Source organism: Lonchura striata, chromosome Z (assembly GCF_046129695.1).
Source record: "Lonchura striata isolate bLonStr1 chromosome Z, bLonStr1.mat, whole genome shotgun sequence".
NCBI classification, from domain to species: Eukaryota; Metazoa; Chordata; class Aves; order Passeriformes; family Estrildidae; genus Lonchura; species Lonchura striata.
In genome coordinates, this window is record NC_134642.1 from 13,994,130 (window position 1) to 14,016,622 (window position 22,493).

Genomic DNA, 22,493 nt, shown 5'->3' on the forward strand with positions numbered 1-22,493 from the left:
GAACTAAATCCTTGCAATGTTCAACGTACATGGGGCATGTCTGTTTAACTGTGTTCAGTTTATGGGATGGGCATTTGTCTGACAGTTGAGTGGGGAGTTTTGTCTCTGCAACTGTAATAGATTGTGATATTTTTAGTATTCTGCCTGCATCATATTATATTTAGGAAGTTGGAATTAAAATTTCATCATTCACAGTTTTGTGCATACTTGTATAGTAGTAATTTGGTGATGAGATACATAGTATAAATATTAATTTGATTAGTATTTTATTAGTGTCAGTAACAACATCTTAGTTTTCAGGCATACTTAAGGATTTCTCTCTTTTTAAATTTTTTTTGAGAGAAGGTCTTCATTTGTATAGTCATTGAAGAAATGGTGCCATCTAGAAGTACAAGTATATTTCAGTCTTATGGATCAAGCAGGTTACCAAAATTGCAGTTATTAGTGTAAAAAATATTAGGAAAAACCTAATCTTTGATGTAAAATCAGGGATGGTGCTGGAACACTAAATGAAATAAATTGCCACTGCTGGTTCATTTTAATAATTTATATTTCATTCATATAGATTCAAAATCTAGTGTGATAGACTATATAGCCAGTTAAATCCATTGCATATCAGAAATTTTGATGCATGTAGCTCAGTTACTGAGTTATATAAAAAGTTATGGAATTATAGAATATTACATAGCACTTAAGACCATCAAAATTTTAATTACTGAGGATTTTTTTGGATGTTTTCTTTTTTCTAGGAACCTTTTCTCCAGAAATCAGTTTTGTACAGAAATATGGTGGTCACAAATATTACGATAAGGCAGAACAGATAAACCCAGTAAGTCCACCAATGGTAATATTTTCCGTAAGCATATCTAATGATTATTTATTGATAAACCCACTGGGCATCCCCTTGAGGAGGTCTAGTGGCTTACAGCTGAACTGAATTTCTTCTTGTCACCTATGTAGCACACAGTCTACAGGAATGTATCAAAGTGTCTTTGCTGGTCTTTCATTAGATTATACCCTTCTAAATTTAATCAACATGTCCAGGAAAAAGATGAAGAAATTGTGGAGCACAGACTTTTTAATATGTTCCTTTCAGAAGCTGAAGGGTAATCCTTTGGGTTGACTGTACTAAAATACATCCTGGTTTACTCATGAGATTAGCTGTGATCCAATGATTGATCAATTGCTTCTTTCAAAAAGAAAGAGCTAATAATCCAAAATGCAGAGTAAAATGTCTGCTTGTATGATGATGGGGTAATTATATTACTGTATGAATAATTCTGCATTCCCTAATTGGCTAATTGCATTCCCTAATTGGCTACTTTTTAATGTATTTACCATGGTTGGTAGCTAGTCCATAAACTTCTATTCAGCTGAGCAATTAGCTTTCCACCTGCATATGGCAGGGTCATGAAACAGAGACAAACAGGTTTTCTGCTTTTAACTGTGACTGTTGAACTGTCTTTAGCCTGGATTCACCAGTCCAAAGCCTACAGTCTGTGTATCCTTATGCTGGTAAAAGAGAGTTTTTTCTAAAAAGAGCTAGACTGCTTCCTAGATGACAAAAGGTGCATTGAAAAGAGACATGCTTTCTACTGAAGTGAATGTTTTACAGCTCATTCTAGAATTGCAAATAAATTTGTCTCAACTGACAATGTGAGAAACAGTGAACAAAATCCAAAAGATGCTGTTATTTCAAAAATTGTTCTCCGTAACTTTATTTTGCTCCTTGCTTGTCTGAGAGTTGTCATGACTGAAGTTCATAAAATGATTTCCTAAAGATGAGAGGAATGAGAGAAGTGCACCTTTGCTCTTTCCCTTTCCCCTCTGGGAGATGATCTGACTAGCTGCTTCTTAACCTTACCCTTTGGCTCCCTGGTTCTCACCAGATTAGCCATTCCCAAAGCTGAGGACAAATGCCCAGTCCACTAAAGAAAAAGTCAGAAAAGCAAAGAAACCTAGTACTTTTCACCAAATAGTTTGGCTAATTCTTAGTATTTTTTGTTTTGGTGAAACCTGTATAGCAAGACACTGGCAACTTGGTCATGCACAGCTTGGAGACATTTTAAAATTTTAAGTTTTTACTGAATACTGTAAGGAGTGGTCTTGGCCTGTTGTCTTTGATACCTACATGTGTGCATTGCACCAATGTGGCTCTTCAACCACTTCAAGAACCAACATGGAATGTGCTATCGTAGAAGCTTTCCTTCTAGTTTGTCCTCAGAAATTACATATGAACACAGCACATATGATCACAGCCTGTGACGTGATATGAGGTTTGTGCAGAGTAAATGGCTGCACATGTTTTTAGGAAAAAGTAACATCTGTTCCAGAGAGTCTTAGCTTTCTTTGTACTTCAGATGGGTTATGGGAGACTTAGCATATGCAGTCCTGTCTTTGATTCCATCATGTAAAAAATTATAATTAAGAATTTTCATCTACCAGAGATGCAGTATATATATATATATAGATAGATTTTGTGGGATCCAGGTTCTTTTCAAGTAATTTTCATTATCTGTTAACATGGTATTCTATAGCTTGCTCAGACAGGTGTAATGATTGTAAGTTTATGCTTTCCCCTTTTTTATATTTTTTTTTTTCTTACATTGTTTGGTGAAGTGCACCATAAGTTATTAGGTAACACCTAACAGCTTTTAAGCATTGGTCTTTTTTTGGATATCCTCCAGAGTCCCCTCATATAGTTGACTGTATAAATAAGTGTTAAAGTGAGAAAAATTACTGAGATTTTGCAGGAATTTCTTCACCAAAAATGAGGGCAGGATGAAAGGCCGTTCTCAGTACTTCAGTCAGTGGCCAGAAATACAGTTTGTGTAATGCATGTGGTTTGAGAAGATCTCTCAACCAATGACCAATACACTGATTTCACTTAGAACCTAATTTTTTAGCAGACAAAATAGCATCTTTATCAGAGTTGCAGTGGTAGTTTGCTGATGTTTTAAAGTACCTCTCTGAACAATGCTAGCCAGTTAGAGAGGTTTAGTAGTTGCTCTGTTATTCTTCTGACCTTGATCTCTGGATAATGTTCTCTATAAATATTCAGGCTGACTTGCCTGAAGGGTCTGTTTAGGCAAAATAAATAACTTTCTGCGAACTATCTAATTGCCATGTTTTGGAATAACATCAGTCAATAATTGTTGCACAACCTAAAGAATCTGTTCTGTTCCAGGGAACCTCTTAGCAGTCCTGGCTACTGGGAAATTTCTATGTCCTACTCTTGAAGAAATTGTTAAGGTGTTTGTTATTACTGTGTGGCTAGTACCTTGTGTAAACCAGAGAAGCTGTCACTTAGTGTCCACACCAAGGTGTTCTTAGAGTCCTCTAGAGCTGTAAGTGCTGCAATGTTGTCCACTGTAAGTCAGTGATTTGTTTAAAATTGCAGCCAGTGTGTGTACAGTCCACTAGTAATACTTAGATCATTGGTGAGAGATCCAATCCTAGTTTGCCTTAGACTATGTATAAAGACTCCTTTTTCCATACTGAGGCAGTTCTCTGCATTATTGGCAAAGGTACAAAAAACAGATCCAGGGTTTTTGTAATAAGGAGTTGGAATTTGGCTCTTGCTGTGACATCAGTGCTCTCCTTAGCCACCTTCTCTTTCCTGTGTTGGCTTGTGGCAGACCTGCCACTCAGAACTGGCTATGTGCAAGTCTTGAAAGTTCCTTAAATATGGTATTTGTAGGGATATTGAGAGCAGAATACTAAACATCAGTCTTTGGAATAGCACCCTATCTTATTTTATGAAAAAAAGTTATCAAAAAAAAGACTGAAACTGTGAGTTAAAATTAAAATACCTTGTGGTTTGGTCCTTTGATGTATAAAACATCTTAAGTTTGAAGCAATCATATCTTTCTTGCAACAGTTTGTTATCCTTGTGAGTGAATGTTTTATTCTATAGTCTTGTTTTATTTTTCAACATTTTTGTCAAATAGTACACATAAAAAGTGTTTAAGCTTTTGTATCTTAGTAGTAATGTATATAATAATTGGATCTAAGAATTCCATTTCCCAACTGAATTACAGAAGGAAGATGATAAGCCTGCAATAAAACTGAGAAAATAAACAATTAAGTACTTACTTGTTAAGTTTCTTCTTTCAGGTACTTCAAGAGACAGACATATCTGACCAGTCTCAGTCCGTACTGAAGTGAGTATAGTATATCACATAGGATTCCAATCATACATAATGTAATTAAATAATCCTGTTATACTTCCATTTGTATGTTATTTTATTCCCAGTGTTCTATTGAGAAATAGTTTTCTTGTTTGCTTAGTGAAGGAACTGTATTTATGTTGGCAGTAGTTCAGTGTCCAATATGAATCAAGCTGTACTTGGATTTATTTTTGTTGATGATACTACCTTAAATGTATTAAGAACACTACCAACAAGAAAAACAGAACTTGGGAAAAGCCATTAGACAAATAAAAACTTGTAATAAATAATATTAGGGTTTTGTTCCTGAAAACTTTGGAAAGTTTTCAGTAGAAAATAGATTACAACAGAAATATAGATAGAACTAATAAAGAATAGAAAAGGCCATTTTTTTTCACTTAGCTAGTTCCACATAGGAAATCCAGAAGTTTTATTTATTGCATGTCCTTGTAAAGAAAAGTACACCTCTAAATAACTGCAGCTGTTTCCACAGATAGCAGCCAACTCAAAGTATTGTAAAAATGTTCCTACGATGGGCAGATTACAATTCTTTAATATTTTTTATTGTATTATTATTTAATCCTAGGGGTTGGATAAACCATTCATCACCTACTGAAAATATTTCTAAGACTTGTTTTTCATTAAACTGTGCAGCAGAAGAACAGCAAAATAATTCTGTAGGTACGTTGTATTTGTAGAAAACTAGGAGTTGATCCAGCTGTGTCAAAATCATTTGAGAAAATAATTTGATAAGCTGAAGATGTGTATCCATGTAAGTTTATACAGAATCTGACTATAGATGTTTTTTACAACAGTTGTTCAGTTTTTGTAGTCATGGACTGCAAGTTCTGTTTTTGTAAGTATTGTGTTAGGATTGTTTGAAGAAATAACTGTTTTTTCAAGCCAGTAGTATATAGCCAGTTTAAAATTATTTAATTGCTGTGGAATTTTCTGAAAAGGGTTACAGGCCACATGGTGCTTAAATACCTTATAGATGTGTAAGGTAAAAAGGTCATGGAGGGTTCCTACTTGCTGCTTTCTAATATATCCAAGAATCAGAGGCATCTGTAAGAAAAGAGAAACAAAAATGCTACTGTTCCTCAGGTCTGCATGGCATGTGCTACTTCTTAAGTTGTAGTTCATTCCTCAGTATTCCCAAAAGTGCAGGACTAACCCATCTGTTTTGCTGTCTCCCACTAGAGTTTATTTTTGGTAATCCAACAGAAAAACATTCACTTTATTTTTGATTAGGAAATTGCCAGGGAGTTGAATGTTGAAACAAGGTGATGAGATCAGGGGGTTTGGGATCATTGCTATCCAGAGCCAGTAAGTTACTGGATTGTTTTAGCAGTATTGTCTAACTGCACTGTAATTAGAGAGGGCAGAGGCTTGGTCTTGTCATGTCAAATGGGTGGCAATTCCATCTGCTGACAGTCTTTGGAAACACAGGACTCTAAACTACAGGAAGAAATGTGACAAAATAGCTCTGGCATATTATTTGGTGACTAACAGAGCCTAAGCAGAGATTTTATTGTCAGTTCTCCTTAGGGGAACATGACTATAGTAATTTTTAAGGTTTGAAACTTAAGCCTTAATTAGGAAATTATGCCATTTTTTAAAGAGATTATAAGAACATTCAGAAATGGAAAGTAAAACTGAAATAGTTTTCTATTCTCCTAAATTTAGGTATCAATTTGAATGGATTTCAGAGGGATTTAGAAGAAAAGGTAAGAAAGCACATAGCTGTTTACACTGACACTGAGCACAGTGAAAACAACTTTAAAGCTAAGCTTTATTTTCTGTTTTTTCCATAGAAACTGTTTTTTCTATAAGAACTGTAGTTGTTAAACTTGCAGTACACAAGTATAGAAGCATGGCCATTAAAGTGAAGTGGGAAGAACAGCATCATGAGACAGAATCTTTAAGCGTTGTTACTTAAGCTAAAGTAATGAAAACACTTAGTAGCTTAAAATGTTCCCCCCAATGAAAGCTATAAGACAGGCAGTGCATTTGGAAGGTCTCTGAGGAGAAAGAGGTTATCTGTAACTGTCCTTTTGTTTGGGAGAGTCTTACTTGTGGTCAGAAATAGGTTGCAGCAGAGTTTCTGCTCTGAAAGACTCTGCTTAATGCAGATACCATATCATTGCTACTGTACCATCTACCTCCATTGATTTGTACCTGCAAATAAAAAGTTAGGGTTCTATATAAATCAGTTTTACTTGGCATTTTTCAAAGATGCTTAATGAGGTTTATGTCTGGGAAAAAGCAGTTCTTGGTAGAATTTATCAAAGACAGATTTGAGATGAGTATTGATACCAAAATTGGCCACATAGTAACTTTCTAACTCAGTTGTGAATATTTGAACACAGTCATTCTTTACTGCAGCAGTGGTCACTTGGAGGATCCTTCACTGAGTGAATAGTGTTTATCATACACACCAATCCCACATTCATTAGCTATCCCCCCCTTACTTGATGTATATCTATGATTTCATTTACGTAATTGCACCCCTTATCAGAAGTCCTTGTATGGCTCTTTAGGGTCTTCTTTGGGCATTTTCAATGTCCCATGTCATTTTTAGGTGCCTGTTCCTTGACCCCTACTTTTGACTAAGCATGTTTTCTTGTTTTGCATAATCTCTTCTTTGTCAGCCTTGCAGAACTGAGCTGGCATCCTGCTTGTGTTTTATATGGCTTCTGTTTGCCTAATTACCCCACTTTGTCTATTTCTCCAAGGCTATGCTGTTTTATTCTACTGTCCTTATCAGAGTAAAATGCTGTTCTTTTCTACTGTCCTTATTGCTCATATCTTCTAGCAAATACAAGTGATGACAGGGTAAAATATTCCATCTCGGAACAAAGGGAAAAAATGAAATCTCTAAGGATATTATTTTCTGAAAAATATACAGCTATTAATATAAAACTATGAGTTTATTAAATGAAACATTCTCATTGTACAGGGTTAGTCCCAAAGAGCAAACTCTTAAGTGCCTTGAAACAGACATTGCCTATTATTAATAGCCTCTGGGGAAGAGGCAGATTGAATGCATTGGGAGTATCTCCAGAGAAGATATTTTAGGATCCTGGAGTAACTAGGCTGGAAATAGTCAGTACAGTGGATTTTACTTTTTGGATATTGGCTGATGTTGGCACTAGCAAGGTCTGAGTCCTGCAGAAGCATCTTTATTGAGATAAACCAATGACTGTTACAGTCTTCCATGTATTGATTTGAAGCAAGGTCAGGACAGACACCTTGACAACCACCAGTGAGTCATGAATAGCTTAGTTTTGTGTATCCCTGAAAATACAAAATAAATCTATATTATCATCTGTGCATAGAATTCTGACAACTCACAATTAGTCTTGCTGAGTTTTCTTGGTTTTGATGATGTAGAGCACTGATATCTTTTGTGGTTGGTCTGTCAATAGTAGGGCTAGTACTGTTCAATGCCTTTATTAGTGGCCTGGAAAATAGAACACACAGTACCCTCAACAAGTTCAGAGATGGTGCTGGGAGACATGACAGATAGACCAGACAGTTGTGTTGCCATTCATAGGGACCTGAACAGATGGGAAAACTGGGAGGAGAGAAATCTCATTAAATTAATCAAGGGGAAATGCAAAGTTCTGCATTTATAAATAACCTCAGGCACCAGTACAACTGGGGACTAGCTGGCAGGAAAATATCTCTGCCAGAGAAGGACTTTGGAATCCTGGTGGACCCTCTGCCCTTGTGAGACCACATCTGGAACACTGCGTCTGGAGTTTCGTGAACATGTCACATTTAAGGGTTGAATTTCAGTTGACTTCGGAGATTTTAGAATCTTGCAAAATTTCACCCACTCTTCAACAAATGCATTGAGCCTTTTTCTTGGGAAATTTGTAATACATATATATGCTGTTTATACCATGGTTCTTCAAGTAGAGAAAGTTATTGCCAGTGAAGTTCTTTTTTTTTCCCCCAGATGTTTAAAGTCTGGATGAATTAAAGAAGTGGTGTAAAACTAAAGTCTAATTCAATAAAGCAAAGTATGAAATAATGAGTACTTAGAAACTATTTGATGCACATGTAAAAGATAGGAAACATCTGTCAGGGGAATAATTTTTCAAGAAAGAAACAAGGATTTATACTAGTTTGCAAACTGAACCTGAGTATATGCAGTCATGTTTATGACCTTACTACGTTATTGTGTGTGAGCTTTATTTAAATCATGTTACCAGTGGTTAAAGGTTTCTTGCATTGCCTGGTATTGCCACTTGCTGGCAGCAAGACTCCAAAAATGCATTAATAGAGATTTTCTTAGATCAAGTATTACTAACTACAAGCACTATTATATACAAATGTTATATAGAAAAAACATGGTTTAGGTCTCTGGAGGCATCATGTTTTTTTTTTTCTGCAGAGCATTTAAAACAGGATGGGGAAAAATGAGAAAAGCAATTTCTTCATGTAAGAATGGGTGCTTCTGTTGAATGTAGCTTAAAGGGATTAGAAAAACAGCAGTACTACTTTTCCAAGAAAAGTTATGATTTTGTGCTCTGTACTCAGTGTGGAAGCCACACCATGAAAACTTCTCAAAATCCTAAGGTTTTGAACTGAAGTATGTGCAACACAAATCCTGCTTATCTGTATTCGATCCACATAAACACATAATCAAAATGTTATTGTGAATATGTTTACTTTCATTATTTCTGTGACAGAAATTTTTAATGACTTTATTTTAAAGACTTGTAACTCCCTTAGGTTATTTTGCCATTGCCATTGGTCATGACATAATATCTTTATTAGACTAAAACAGGTTCAGTCTTTTTTGCCCTGGATTTTCACTGCTATAGAAATCAACAGCTGAAGTTGAAACTTCTTTTGAAACTTTTTGAAACTTGTTAGTATATTGTATGATGGAAGGCTTTGAGTCTTGTAGATTTTGCAAAAGTTCATAATAAAATGTACATACATATATAAAGAGATAACTTCTAAAGTGAATCTTAGTTAAATGCTTTTTAGAAAGAGTTGCTCCATTTCTTTCTGTAAACTTTTTAAATTTAATTTTTAGATATCACGAAAATTAAGTAATAAAGATTGCTGCCCAGAAATAAGCCTCTGTCGGCATGATCCTGTGGAAGACATAACAGTTCAAGAGGAACAGATACTAGAAGATACATTTCCACATGGTTTAGATAACTGCCACAGAACCTGCATGACCATTATTGACACAGATAACACAGTAAAAGAGCATTCCTTCAATAATGATACAGATCTTTCACTGTCATCCCTAGGGAAGATTTTCATGGATGTATTCACTGAACAGAATACAGAGACTAGTGAAGTTGACATCAGTGATTTGTTGAGATACCCTAGTGATTCTGAGAGTCTTAAAGTTGAAAACCCATTGCCTGACAAGTTAGAGTGTCAGGGTCATTCCTGTTCCGTCAATCCATCAGCAGCTGAGAGCAATGATGCCCTGCCAGTAGAGCTTGTGGCGCCTCTGAATGCCTTGTCAGCATCAATGGTACAAGCTGCCACTCCTGTAGTGCCAAATGAGAGACAGCTCAATGCCAAGAAAGAGCAGCTAAATTCAGAAACCAGTGTTCTGCAGGTAGATGATGACTATACTCAAATAACAAACGTCATGGAGCCTCAACTTGCTACAATTCAGGCAGAAGAAATAAACGCCTTCACTGGATCTAACTTGCAGAGCACAACAAATGAGCAAGTATAACCACAGTTTAATTCATATTTGAAATGTTATGTTTATCATAAATTATTATATATAGTAGCCAAATTACTTGAAGATGGGAATCTTAGTAAAGAACAAACTAGCATAATTAATTTGCATGTTTAAGTAATTTCAGTTGTTTTTGTTTTAAAAGTCCACTCACTACTGTATTTCCTGTTGGGTGTATCCATTTTATGAAAATAACTAAGATTACTGGGATGGAAAATCCTAGTAAAGTTAATTTACTGACTGATGTGGAAACCTAGAATCAGCCTGGTATTTTCAAAAACTCCTAGACTGCCTGTACATCTTCTGCGTCTCATGTTCTCTCCAAAACACTATTCTGTTATTTCATTGTAGCATACCAGTATATATCAGCCAATTCCATCTCCAGGTTCCTACTGCATCCTGTTCTTTTTATGATCCAGGCAATAGTGTGCTGTTTTCTTTTGTCATAGTTCTCACTGCTGTAAATGCAAATGCTTTGCAAGTATTGCAAAATAGATTACAGCTATGTCTTTCCTATAGACTAAGAAGATTGTCCGGTGGGGATTTCTTACACATGCATTTAGAAGTGTATTCATTGTGCTTAGTTCTGCCTATGCAAGACATACTGAAGAGGCATGTGTTTACATTCCTGTCTTTCTCTGAAGACACCAGTATATATGGATACAGCATGTGATCCTTCTTGTTTTCAGCTTCTTGTGCTGTGAAGGTGTTCTGTAACATGTCATTTTACCAATTTTACCAACACCAATACAAAATTATGGGTTGGAGCATGAAAGGAAAGCCATGTTTGGATTATAAACAGTGAGAGAAAAGGACAGATAGGAGATACAGATTTATGCTGCAGAGTATATTAAGCATCTCTTGTAAACCTGCAGCCTGATTCTTTGCTCTGTATTGTATTCGAATAACCTGGAGCTGAAAAATCAATGATCAGTCATGTAAAGCTGGCTATTTAAGGAAGTTATACAACCCACAATAGCATAAAGCATCCAAAAACTCTTGAGTTCATTCTGTCTTTTCCTAGTAGTATTAACAGAATGTATCAGCATGTAAATGTGGCACATTAAATGTGCCACAAAGATGGCTAATTTCAAGGTGCTGAAAGGTCTGTAGGCCAATTGTCTCAGAACCATACAAAGCTCTTTCAGTGACATATTGATTTCCGAAATTTGTAGCACAGCTGTGTGAAGATTAATGTATAGATTTACTCAAAATTGCAGTTAAAATTGAGAAGCAGTCTTGTGGAAATGGAGATCTCTACTCTTGTATCAAACAACAATCAACTTTATCTTTTCTTTGTGCCTTTATCTGGTGTTAAAGGCAGAAGGTAAGGAGGCAAATTGCTAATAAAAACCCAGTTAATTAGTTAGTAACTGTTGAATTGTAACAGTATACTGTTTAACGTGGTCTTTTCTCACCCTTTTTTCTTCAGAGTATTCTTGTGGGGAAACAAATATCCAACAGAGGAGAGTCTGTACTGGCTTGTAGGTGCAAACAGGATGCTGGATATCCCAGATACTTTAGTATATGGTCTCTAATAAAGCAGGCATCGGTTTTTTTTTTTTCTTTGAAATGTTTCCTTCTTCTTCTCTAACCCTGCTCCCTTCACAGATGTGGATCCATGGAAAGTACAGCTATGATAGTTTTCTAAGCCAATATATTTGATTTTCCCCAGCTGCCATACAAGCATTAAGGTTGGGAAAGACCTTCGGTATCATCAAGTCCCACTGTCCAACCATGAACCACTGTGTTTACTACTAAGCCGTGTCCCTCAGTGCCACACCCACCTGTCTTTTGAACATTTCCAGGGATGGTGATTGCACCACTTCCCTAGTCAGCCTGTTCCGGTGCCTGGCCACACTTCTAGTGAAAAAAGTTTGCCTCATATCAATCAAAATTTTCCTCATACTCAAAGATTTCTCTGGCACAAGTACAAGCCACTTTCCCTTGTCCTATTGCTTTTTACCTTGAAGAAGAGACTAGCCCTCACCTCACTACAAACTTTTTTCAGGTAGTTGAAGAAAGCAGTAAAGGCACTACTGAGACTCCTTTTCCTCAGGCTAAACAACCCCAGATCCCATGTTAACATGCATTGTCTCTTGACCCAGAAGGACCACTTCTTAGAAGGCAATTCCCCTCTTTAGTAACCTGTCTACTAAATATATGGATTAAAAAAAAAAAATCAGTGCATTCTTCATTTATGTTTGTATCACAAGAAAGGATTAACCAGTTCTCCTGCATCATTGTGAAAAAATTTCTATGCATGTGTGCTGAGGGTGTGTCTTAAAAGCTTTCAGCATTACTCAAGTGTGTAATAAACTAATGAGTACCCACATTTCAGGAGCTTGAGTGATACATAGCAGCATGTCACAGTTGCATAGCTAAAACAGTGAATAAACTCAAGCAACTCAAATTAACTACCATGTGGTGACCTGTCTTTAGGGTGGGATTAGAGTTAGTCTCTGGTATACATGAATCATTTAGGTTCCCCTTTGCACAATTTGGGATGAGGTGAATATCATCTCAGAGCAGCTCTTCCTCTTTACAAGTGGTGTTGTAGTGAGGATGCCTCGTGTCATCTACATGCCTGGCTTTTGGAAGGTTGAAAGTAGGTGAAGTGAATCTCAGCTGTAGTGGCTGTAGCTCAGGGATGGTTTATCTTTAGAAATACTGCTCAGCTGGGAGTTACTGAACTTTAGGTGAAACATGGATCTCACCTAATGTAAATTTTTAGGCTTCTGCAGCAGTGAGATAGTATGGGCTATCTTAAGACATCTCAAGTATCATTTTTTAGGACAGGAACTCATGTAATAGGAAACTGAAATTAATCTGTTGTAATTTCAAATGTCCAATCAAATAACTTTCAGATATAACAAATTTTGTTGGCTGTCATCCAGTCTAGATTTATATTTTCAGTTGTGATTCTGAGTAGCCTAATTCTCTTGGTTAATTCTGCCAGGAACACATTGTATGGCATAGTATTTCAGGATTACCTCTCCTGTGGCAGCATCTGTCTTTCATACCTGTAAGATTCCAGTTATTCACTTAAGCAATCCCTCAATTCTCTGTGGGCATACAATTTTAGAAGGAGTATTCTTGGAGCTCTTTTCTCTATTTTAACTTCATGGCTACCAGTTGTGTCTGTTATTTTGTTTTTGGTCACAGCCTGTGGGTGGTCAGCAGAGAGAGGAAGAAGTAATGTCTGATTACTTGGATGCCACCTTTAGTGAAAAACAAACTGGTGAGGGGCATTCATATTCAGTGGAGCCTGCAGCATGTGCAGAAACAGCCCAAACAACATCAAGGTAAGTGAGACCTCCTCAGGAAAGTACAGAGCTTATTTCCTCTCATCACCAAATATAGAAGAAACAGCAGGAATGGCTCACAGTGGCAGTATAAAAAGAAACAAAGCAAAGCATTTTGAGTATGAGAAATCTATGCATATTAATTCTTAATTTTTTTTAATCTATTATTGTAATAGATACAATGCATGTGGAGTACTCATTTGTCATGTGAATGACTGTAAATATATTAATTTTCTTATCTCTACTGTAAACACTGATTTATATAGGGAATACTTTTGTTGATTCTAAGCAAATCTCTTGTCAGTCTTGTCAGCAAATCTACTTCTGAAGACAAGCAGGATTTTGAAAGCATCATATGGCAAGAAATAATGCTGAATGAGTATGCAAAAGCTAATCAGAGGAGAAGGAGCAAGAGAATTGATGAAAAACAGAGTAAGTTACTCTGTTTTTATCATATAGATATTAGTTGAACAACTATACTGAATCAAATATAATTCATAATTTTTCCAATATACTGTGACGTGGTTTTCTTTTAAAAATACAGTATAAACATTCATTTTAATAATTAAAGTTATTGATAATTCCCTTCTTCTGTAAACCCTTATATTAGTAACCTAACAGTTAACTTGTTTGCATAAGAATTGAGATGTTTTTCAAAATGCAATTTTTATTAGTATTTTATATAAAAAAAAGGTGGTGTGTACTGAAAAGGTAAAGATAATTGGTTTTTTGCAGAATGAAAAGGTAGATCTTGAGCTACATTTGTTTATCCTTCTGCCATTTAGTGTTCTGTGTGCAAAATCATAGTCAGAGCAGTGCCATCATTAATAATTGACCTATACAAAACAGTTTATTCTATTTTGAAAACCTGTTGTTGTTACCCTGTCTGCAGGAATACAGGGCCTTTACTACCACAGAGCACTCTTTTGAAGTATTTTTACTTGCAATAAGCTTTGTTAGAGAGAGAGATTGCTATTTTTCATCCTTTGAAGGTACATGCAGAGATGTTCTTGACCTTGCAAGGAATTTTCTGGGAGAATAAAGAATTTCCTCACTTAATTGTTCACTCCAGCACCTTTCAGATTAGGTCTTATCTGTTGGATTGATTTGTTTTTGTTTGCGTGTTTGTTGATACTTTTTTTTTTTTGTTTAAGTCCACTCAGGGGTTTGTCCATTTAACTACAATCATTTAAATATCTTACGAAGTTTGTAAGCATTTGAACTGCAACAGCTATGTAATAGATCTTAAAAAACATGAACTCCACCTCCAGTTAACAGGATTTAATTCTCTTCTGCAGGATTTTAATTTCTCACAGTGGAAGCACCATTTTGATGAGATTTAAAGTTGAATGACTAACTGCTCATCTCTTTCAAATCAACTTACTAGTTTCCAGTCAATAAACAAGTTACTGATTCTTTGGCATGGTTTCTGCAGAAAGACTTGCACTACCTATAGAGGTAGCTTCATGGTAAACCAGTGTAGCAAGCTTACCTCCCTTTCACATCAGACTTTTCAAGAGCCTATGAGTCATCTTAGTTTGGTAATTCAATCTAGAAACCTTCCCATAATAAGTTTTAGTTTGGGTCTGCATGTGTCACTTGTTCTGTACAAGGTCAGCCACAGAGAAAGCTCTAGGGAAGGCAAGTGGAAGTAATGGGAAATAGATCCCTTCAAGGAAGATTTTAATGAGGTAAAGTGCAACATATAAAACTGTACTTGATTCTGTTTATGTCTTTGCAATTTAATCCCTCCTGAACTGCTTGACTTGTTTAGAGCAACTTTGACTAGTGACTGTTTGTCTTAAATGATTGACGTCTTACAAGGCTGGACAGCAGAGAAGGACTGTGTGCTCAGCTGAGGGAAGCCTCTATGTATTCAATTCTAAAAATCTATTCAGTCAAGAATTTAAGAATGTTTGTAATTAGTCAAGGCTCACAGTGTATTGCAATGCACAAAACACCAGGCTGTGTGAGTTACAGCTCTAGAAGAGCTATGGGTTTAATGTCTATTTCTGGTGATGCCAAATTGATTTTTGCTTTTTTTTCCTCCATACGTTCTCTTTATTCTTTACACATATATTTGTAACTCCATAGCCCATTATTGTATTAATAGTTAGCCCCACTACTTTTCCCTAACTTTTCTGATAGGAAGAAAAACAAAATGCATTCCAAAGGCTCCAACCTGGGGGTCTAAGGCCTGTATCCTATCTTAGTTCTTCATGGGAGCCAAGGTTGAAAACAGCTCTTTGAGAGACACATTTTCATAAACAAAGTTTACTTCCTATCTGGGGTGAAAGGATTCAGAAAAGGATTGAACTGGGCAGGAATTACCTCACTGTTTATGTCTCTAATTGAGGATTTTAGTCAGTTATGTTAATTTGCTAAAGTTTATAAAACTATTTACCCTGTGCGGGGATGTGCATTTTCCTTATCTGCCCCCAGAGGCCTCCAATAAAGATCAGCCTTTATATTATCTCCTATACTAATATTCACTCAAAAGTGTGTTTTTTTCATTTCTAGTTCTTTAAGGCATCACTGGCACCTGGATGGAGTTTTAGAACCTACGAGGCACACCTGCTACAGTTTGTGGAGAGGAGCAATATATATAATCCTATGAGTTTTTATAAGTAGATTAATTAATGACCTAGGTCTAGGCACTATGTTTATCTTCAAACTATTCTCCTGTTCTTTCTTCCCTTCTTTCTTCCCTCCTTGTTTTTCATCAGAGGCAGTACCCAGGATGCTGTTCTCCACAGTTTTAAGGGATGTTGAAATCACAGTGCTGGTGAAGTACAGAACAGTTCATCTGTATATTGGAAATAATTTAAGCCAAGTTGAGAACTGTCATGACTGCATAAAGGGAGATAGTGTTTGTTTTGTTAAATACTAGATTAACATTAATAGCAGTCTCTTTTAAATTTTACTTTTTACATTTAGACCTCATATTCACCTTTCACTCGTTGCAGAAATGACTGAGCTGGTTGTGAAGTAATGAAAAACGAGAACCTGAGAGAGCTAATCTTAATCCTAGTGTAAATACTTGCCTACAAAACAGAGGTTTTAAAAGATAAATGAGTAAAAAAGATTGGTGGATAAAGTTGACTTTTAAGAAAATTTAAATTACTGAATTACTTAAATAGTCACCTTATTATGATTTAAATGCTGAATAGTGATTTTATTATCCATTGGGAAGCAATGCATCTTGCAAAAATGTAATTAGAAAAGAAAAATTCTGAAGTTAAAACATTTCTACATAACCTTTTTTCTGTGTGTTTAATTTCAGTTGGAATTTTGTTATCTAATTCACTGTGACATCTTTTATTAAATGGCATTATTATTCAATTTGTGATTTTTTTTTTTTTGAGATTTTCATTTTTGCTAGATTTATTGAACATTTGTTCCTTTGGGAAGCGTATTTACTAGCTTTGATACAAACTGAAGCCAAGATAAGAGAAAAAAGATACTTCTCCATACAACAGATCTTTTACATTATTTTTCAGGACGAGAAGCCTTTGGTAGGAATTCCATAAATCCAGCTTGCCCCCTTTCACTTTCAACAATCCACAGGAAGAATGTGTATGGTGAGAACTTACTACATAGAGCTGTTATTCACCAAGACATAAACCTTGTACATAGGATAATAAAAGCCGGTGGAAATGTAAATGCTCAGGATTATGCCGGTAAGTTGCAATTGTACTAAAATACTATTTTCAGAACAAGTACCTGTCTAAAACTAATAAAAGCATATATTATGAGTTTGTGCAGTGGACAAGACTGTAAGTTTGTGACTGATCAGCTGATTATTAAATTTTTATTGGTTAGCTTAGTACTTGTTCATGGGAAAATATGTAGATCTAGATATAAAAGTATGCAAGAAAAGAAAATTTTGAGGGAGAAGTTAAGCACTTGAAAAAGTTTCAACATGATGCAATTAGGTTTACATGCATGTTCAATGATTCCATGCATGCTTATCACAAAACAGTGATTAAATAATTAACTTCATAGGTCTTAAAGTTCTTACAGTCTTTCCATATTGTATGAGGAGCTAGGATTTCACAACTGTCCTGTGGGGAATAAAACCCCCACATTCTGCAGTTATAGGTTATCACATAACGCAGGCATATAACAGACCAGAATTAAGGCTGAAATTCTCTTTCTTCTGGAATATATTGAGAGATAGATTGGATCAGCAACAAATCTCAGATTTCTACAGCAGAGGCATTTGAGCTAACAGAGTGACTTGTAATATGTACTAACATAATATGTGCTGGAGGCAGAGGAGAAAATATTTTGTTGGTGGGGTTGAAAGCTCTGTGTTGACAGCTGAGAAGTGCTGATAATGTGGGTTCAGCTGCAGCCACAGTAGGTAAGTGTACTAAAGTGCAGGGTTCTAGAATTTGGGGTAACAGCTGCTTTCTTTTTCTGCCTTCACATATTTTGCTAGGCCACCATTTTTTCATCCCACAGACTCTGGCTGTTGTAGTTTTTTTTGTATGAAAGGAGCATAGCTGCACAAAATACCTTTTAGTTACACTCCTTGAAGAGACAAGAGGTTGACCTGACCCTGCTTCTTTTGTTTTCAGTGAGGCAGGTGTAATCAGAAAGAGGTGCACTTAATAGACTTGTATCATTTTGGCACACACTTTCATCTTGGTTTCTTTGGGTCATTGTTCTGAATATTATATTCTGCCTCTATGTCTGCTCTCCTCCTTTAAAGCTTCGCCCCAGTGAAGCATAGAATAGGATATGATACCTTAGCCTACTATTTTTTCCTTATTCCTATTCTATGCTTAACTGGGGGGAAGCTTTAAAGATATGGATATCTTAGATAAGATATCCAGCTAAGATAAGATATCTTAGCTAAGATATGGATATCTTAGCCTAGTATTTTTTCCTTATTCCTAAGCTATTGTAACCTACTTCAGTACCTGACTGAGTTTTTGGGATCTTCTGTTGTTTTCTTTGGGTTTTTTTTTCCTCCTTTTTATTTCCTGGACATCAGCATGTAGGATTTGGCCAGCTTATTAAAGATACTGTCTTGTGCTCTGATTTGGAGTCTTGACTCACATTGTCCTGAGGGATCTGAGAAACAGTTACACTGAAACTTGTGTTTCTCTATTCTCCAAATCAGGAGCATGCATAGTGTCCTCGCAGACTCATGTTGCTAATCTCTAGTGATTATTAATTAAATGTGTTGCAAGTGCATTTTTTCCCAGTCTTATTATTAGATCGGGTAGAGGATACTTTTTACTGAGGGAGATATTAGTACATTCCCCTAAATGACATTTTTTATTATCTCTTTAACAGATTTCGTAACAAACTTGGTTACTAGGAATATACAATATTCAGGGTTGGGTTGCGTATAAAAGAGCCTCAAGAGTTTCTCTCTAGTGAAATTAAGATGATTTTGCTTAATGGGACTGAAAAAATCTTACTAAGCCTTATTAAGTCACATATTTAATATGTGAATTAGGCCCTGACAGATTTCTAATAATGGAAAATTGTTGAAGAGCAAGACTATCCATCAAAGTGATCTTCTGGAGGCATGCTAGTTTCAGTGCTGGAAGTTAGGAAGTGGAAAGTCTTCTGTGTTTTTCCCTTATGTCTCTCACCCTACATATTTTAGGACCTGATGCATGATTAGGCTAAGCCCAGTTCAAAGACTTGCAAGCTTCTTTTGATATTCCATATTTTTCCTAAACAGCTCCTTCATAGAGTAGAATTCATGTGATACCTTGTTTTTTTTCTATATAACTGGGTGTGAATATGGAATTTCACTAGGGATTTTTCATTTATTTGAACACTCAAACAATTCTTGGATGGTCTTAGAAACATTTTTGCTTAGTAGTAAATAATTCATGTCTTTATTTTGTCACTTCTTTCTTGCTTACCCTCTTCAGCATAGCCATGTAAATAAAAGAGATGCGGTGAAAAATTACCTTGTCCAGGAGAAATTACTAAAGTATGGGCTGAATAATTTTTATTCTCTCCTTTCATAACAGAACTATCAGATTTTAAACTAATGTTGTTACAGCAGCATCTACTTCCTCAGTAGATGCCAATTTTGTCAAAAGTATGAGATCTCCCAACCCTCGTGACATTCTCATAAACATTTCTTCATACATCCTACTGGAATGCATCCGTTTTTACCATTTCAATATACTCTGTGAAGTCTTCATCAGAGACACAACATAAAAGTGACATAAATGTCTAGAATTTTTTTCACTCAAATGTGAAATATATGTTTTTTTTGTAGGCTTGACTGCGCTACATATAGCAAGTGTGGAAGGATTTTATCGGATAGCAAATCTGCTTTTGAAAGCAGGAGCTGATGTTAATGCTACACAAAAGGAACAAATAACACCCTTGCAAGATGCAGTTAAGGAAGGCCATTATGAGGTATATTCTGAATTGAACCCAAAGTATGATTTAGGAATAGAAATTATTGTTGTTGAGTCCAGAAGTCACATAATGTTTTTGTACAGGGCTGGTCTTTTTAGATTATAGGTAAATTCAGAAGCTTGCAAGTTCTCTCTGCCTGATTTCTATTCAAACCACTACATGCTTAACAAGATTTGTCCAAAAGAAAAAAATTTTTCTATATGTTTCATACAATGGTTGTACTACTCAGGAGTAGATTGCTACTGTTTAATACTACTTCATTCACTGATTTTGTAATCACCCTGCAAAGTAACTTCTGATTTGAGCAGTCTTCTGGACTATTAATGACTTGTTTTCATGATTTAGGAGTCATGGATATATGGCAGGTCATCACAGTCACATATGCACACCCATGCATTAACACAGAGCATGGAGGATTATGAAGACAGCCTTATAATTTGTAGGGTCTTAGACTGAATGCTAACTGAATAGTCAGTTTGATTTAATGGTAAAATTTCTTGCCAAATGCAGTGGTTTCATAAGCCTGTGTCAGAATTGCAGATCCTCTTTCAGTCATAGTGGTCACCTCCACCTGCCTGTGCATGTTCCTAGGGCGGCCCAAATTCATGTAGGAGTTCTGTGTATGCCTTTTATTTGCTGGCAGTTTTTTCCTAAAAAGCTACATTTATGAAAGAAAAAACTGCATAAGGACCAGCATATATGCTGCCTAATTCTTACTGATTTCCAATATTTTAAAGGGTGTTTTTTTGTGGGGTGGCTAATAAATTTTATTCCTGAGCATTTGGTCTTTTTCACAACTGACATGAGTTTTTTTCTCCTGGAAAAATCTGGAGCAAAGAGAAAAGGTGGACTTTTGGTTAATAAGTTTTTGTGAGACTTTGAGAGCCCAAATAATTTTTTCTGAGACTTGAGAGGCCCAAGAATAAATTGCAGCTTGTAAATCACAGACTGTTCCACGTTCATGAAATATTTCTGAGTTTTGTGGCTCTACCTAAGATACCTATGGTTGTGGATGAAAGACTCTTCATCTCTTCTGGTAATACTTAGGGGCCAGCAACTTGAGTGATATTGGAAGAACACTGATCTCAACTATGTCACTCGGGGCACACAAGACCATTCAGCACAGAGCTGAGTTAAAGTTATGCAAGTTGGTATATCCAGAGAGAATGGTACTACATGGTGGTGCTGTATTTACTTATTGCTCTCTTTACTCAGTAGCAGTGAAATTGTCTTAAATTGTAGTGGTCTGTTGCATTCTATTTTGTTGTTTTTTTGACTAGCAACAAAATAGTGATAGTGATTCAGTAATATAACTTTCAGTAACATGGTATTTATAACTGTTTTTCAAAGCTACCTTCTCTGTGTGAAGTTATTACTGTGGATTGGAAACACAACTTTTGACTACTTTAGCATTTTCTGTACTTGCGATATGCAAAATCAATTTGTTTCAGAAAAATTGGTAAGTGTAGGAAAGATTTTCTTGTGGTCTAGTTAAAGCGGGAAGCATACATGTGGTGATACTCTCAATGATTCTGTTATGGAACAAGTGTTCTCAGTGTTATTGGTTGAAAAAATCTAAAGACATAGGACAACTTGTGAAATCAAAAGGGGCTTTTGCTACCAGCTGAACCTTTTTTATTTTACTCTGTTGTTAAGAGAATGTATGAGTTAGGAAAACTTCTTTAACACTTTTCACATTAGCAATCTGATTAGAAGTAATGAGGGACTTGAACATGCAGGTGAAGGATGTGAGTCAAGTTCAATCTGAAAGGACATCCGATGCTGAAGAAATAAATGTGGAGTACAAGTAAAATCACACTAATGCTGGAATAAGATTGCAGAGTTACCCACAGAAATGAAATAATCAGACTGTAAATTTCCCGTGTCTTAAAAAAGTACTTTGCAAAGGTTGATGGAACATTTTGCTAAAGTGGTAATTTCTTGAGTAATAATAGATTCAGGCTTTATATTTGTATAAAAATTGTAATGTTAGCAAGACCCTCTGAATGTGTTTCATTTGAGCAGATATATGTTGTACATCAGAAATAGCTGTCAAAACTTCCCTTGCAGTCACAGGAGTCACAATAGACATATCTAGCGCATAATTTATTTTCTCCTAAAGTAGATATCCTAGATGGATAAGCTGACTCGAACCCTAAATTACCTGTTTTCTGACAAATAAGAGCTATGGGAGGATGAATCCTACCCTCTGTTTTGAGAGACCTTGTTTTAATGGCAGCAGGTTAATAACTGGAACAATTTATAAAAATAATAGGACTATAGGATAATGATGCCTCTAGGGGAATGCTTGGTGTGAATGAGCTAAAATAAAGAGAGATTTTATTTTAGTTGCTCGTGTTGTCAAGTACAAGAGAGAGAAGTTTGTATAAGGATTCTGAAAAATACTATCAGAAAATAAATTATCTGAAAAACATATTTTTCTAGGTGGTGAACTTATTACTTTGGTATGGGGCTGATCCCTTACTAAAAAATCAGATGGGAAGGTGTGCATTAGAAGAAGCTTCTGACCCATCTATGATGAAACTTATTAAAAGTTATTTGGCAAAATCCAGAAGACACTCAAAAGCAGGTAGGAAAGAATTACTATGACATTCTCAATGGAGAAATTTAGAACATCTGTTGAATTATATTTCCTTAATTACTGCTAGTACCTCTATGGCCTTCATTGTCTGATGCCTTGAGTTACCAGTGAGCACTCCTTACCCTCTGCAGTTGCTGTACATTGACAAAGTCTAAATATCCAGCTCTTTCTTGGGCTGGAGTTAGATGTGGAACACAATAGATATCTACCTAAATGGAAGATGCACCACTGCTTGACTTACTGATGGATGAGATAGGTTTAGAGGTAGAGATAAAATTTGGTTTTGAAGT

The 22,493-nt window shown here is 35.8% G+C and overlaps 1 protein-coding gene across 1 annotated transcript in view; it reads left to right on the plus strand.

The window, feature by feature from the left end:
* Positions 1 to 489: 489 nt before the first annotated feature.
* ANKRD31 (ankyrin repeat domain 31) overlaps positions 490 to 22,493 on the plus strand; it is a 60,490-nt gene continuing 38,486 nt past the window's right edge. Inside the window, exons 1-10 of the mRNA XM_077790313.1 lie at positions 490 to 892; positions 4,117 to 4,163; positions 4,756 to 4,850; positions 5,856 to 5,896; positions 9,223 to 9,882; positions 13,060 to 13,199; positions 13,504 to 13,631; positions 16,700 to 16,879; positions 19,456 to 19,598; positions 22,047 to 22,191. Coding sequence (XP_077646439.1) covers positions 842 to 892; positions 4,117 to 4,163; positions 4,756 to 4,850; positions 5,856 to 5,896; positions 9,223 to 9,882; positions 13,060 to 13,199; positions 13,504 to 13,631; positions 16,700 to 16,879; positions 19,456 to 19,598; positions 22,047 to 22,191 — 1,630 coding nt within the window. The 5' untranslated portion in view covers positions 490 to 841. The remainder of the gene's footprint in view (positions 893 to 4,116; positions 4,164 to 4,755; positions 4,851 to 5,855; positions 5,897 to 9,222; positions 9,883 to 13,059; positions 13,200 to 13,503; positions 13,632 to 16,699; positions 16,880 to 19,455; positions 19,599 to 22,046; positions 22,192 to 22,493) is intronic.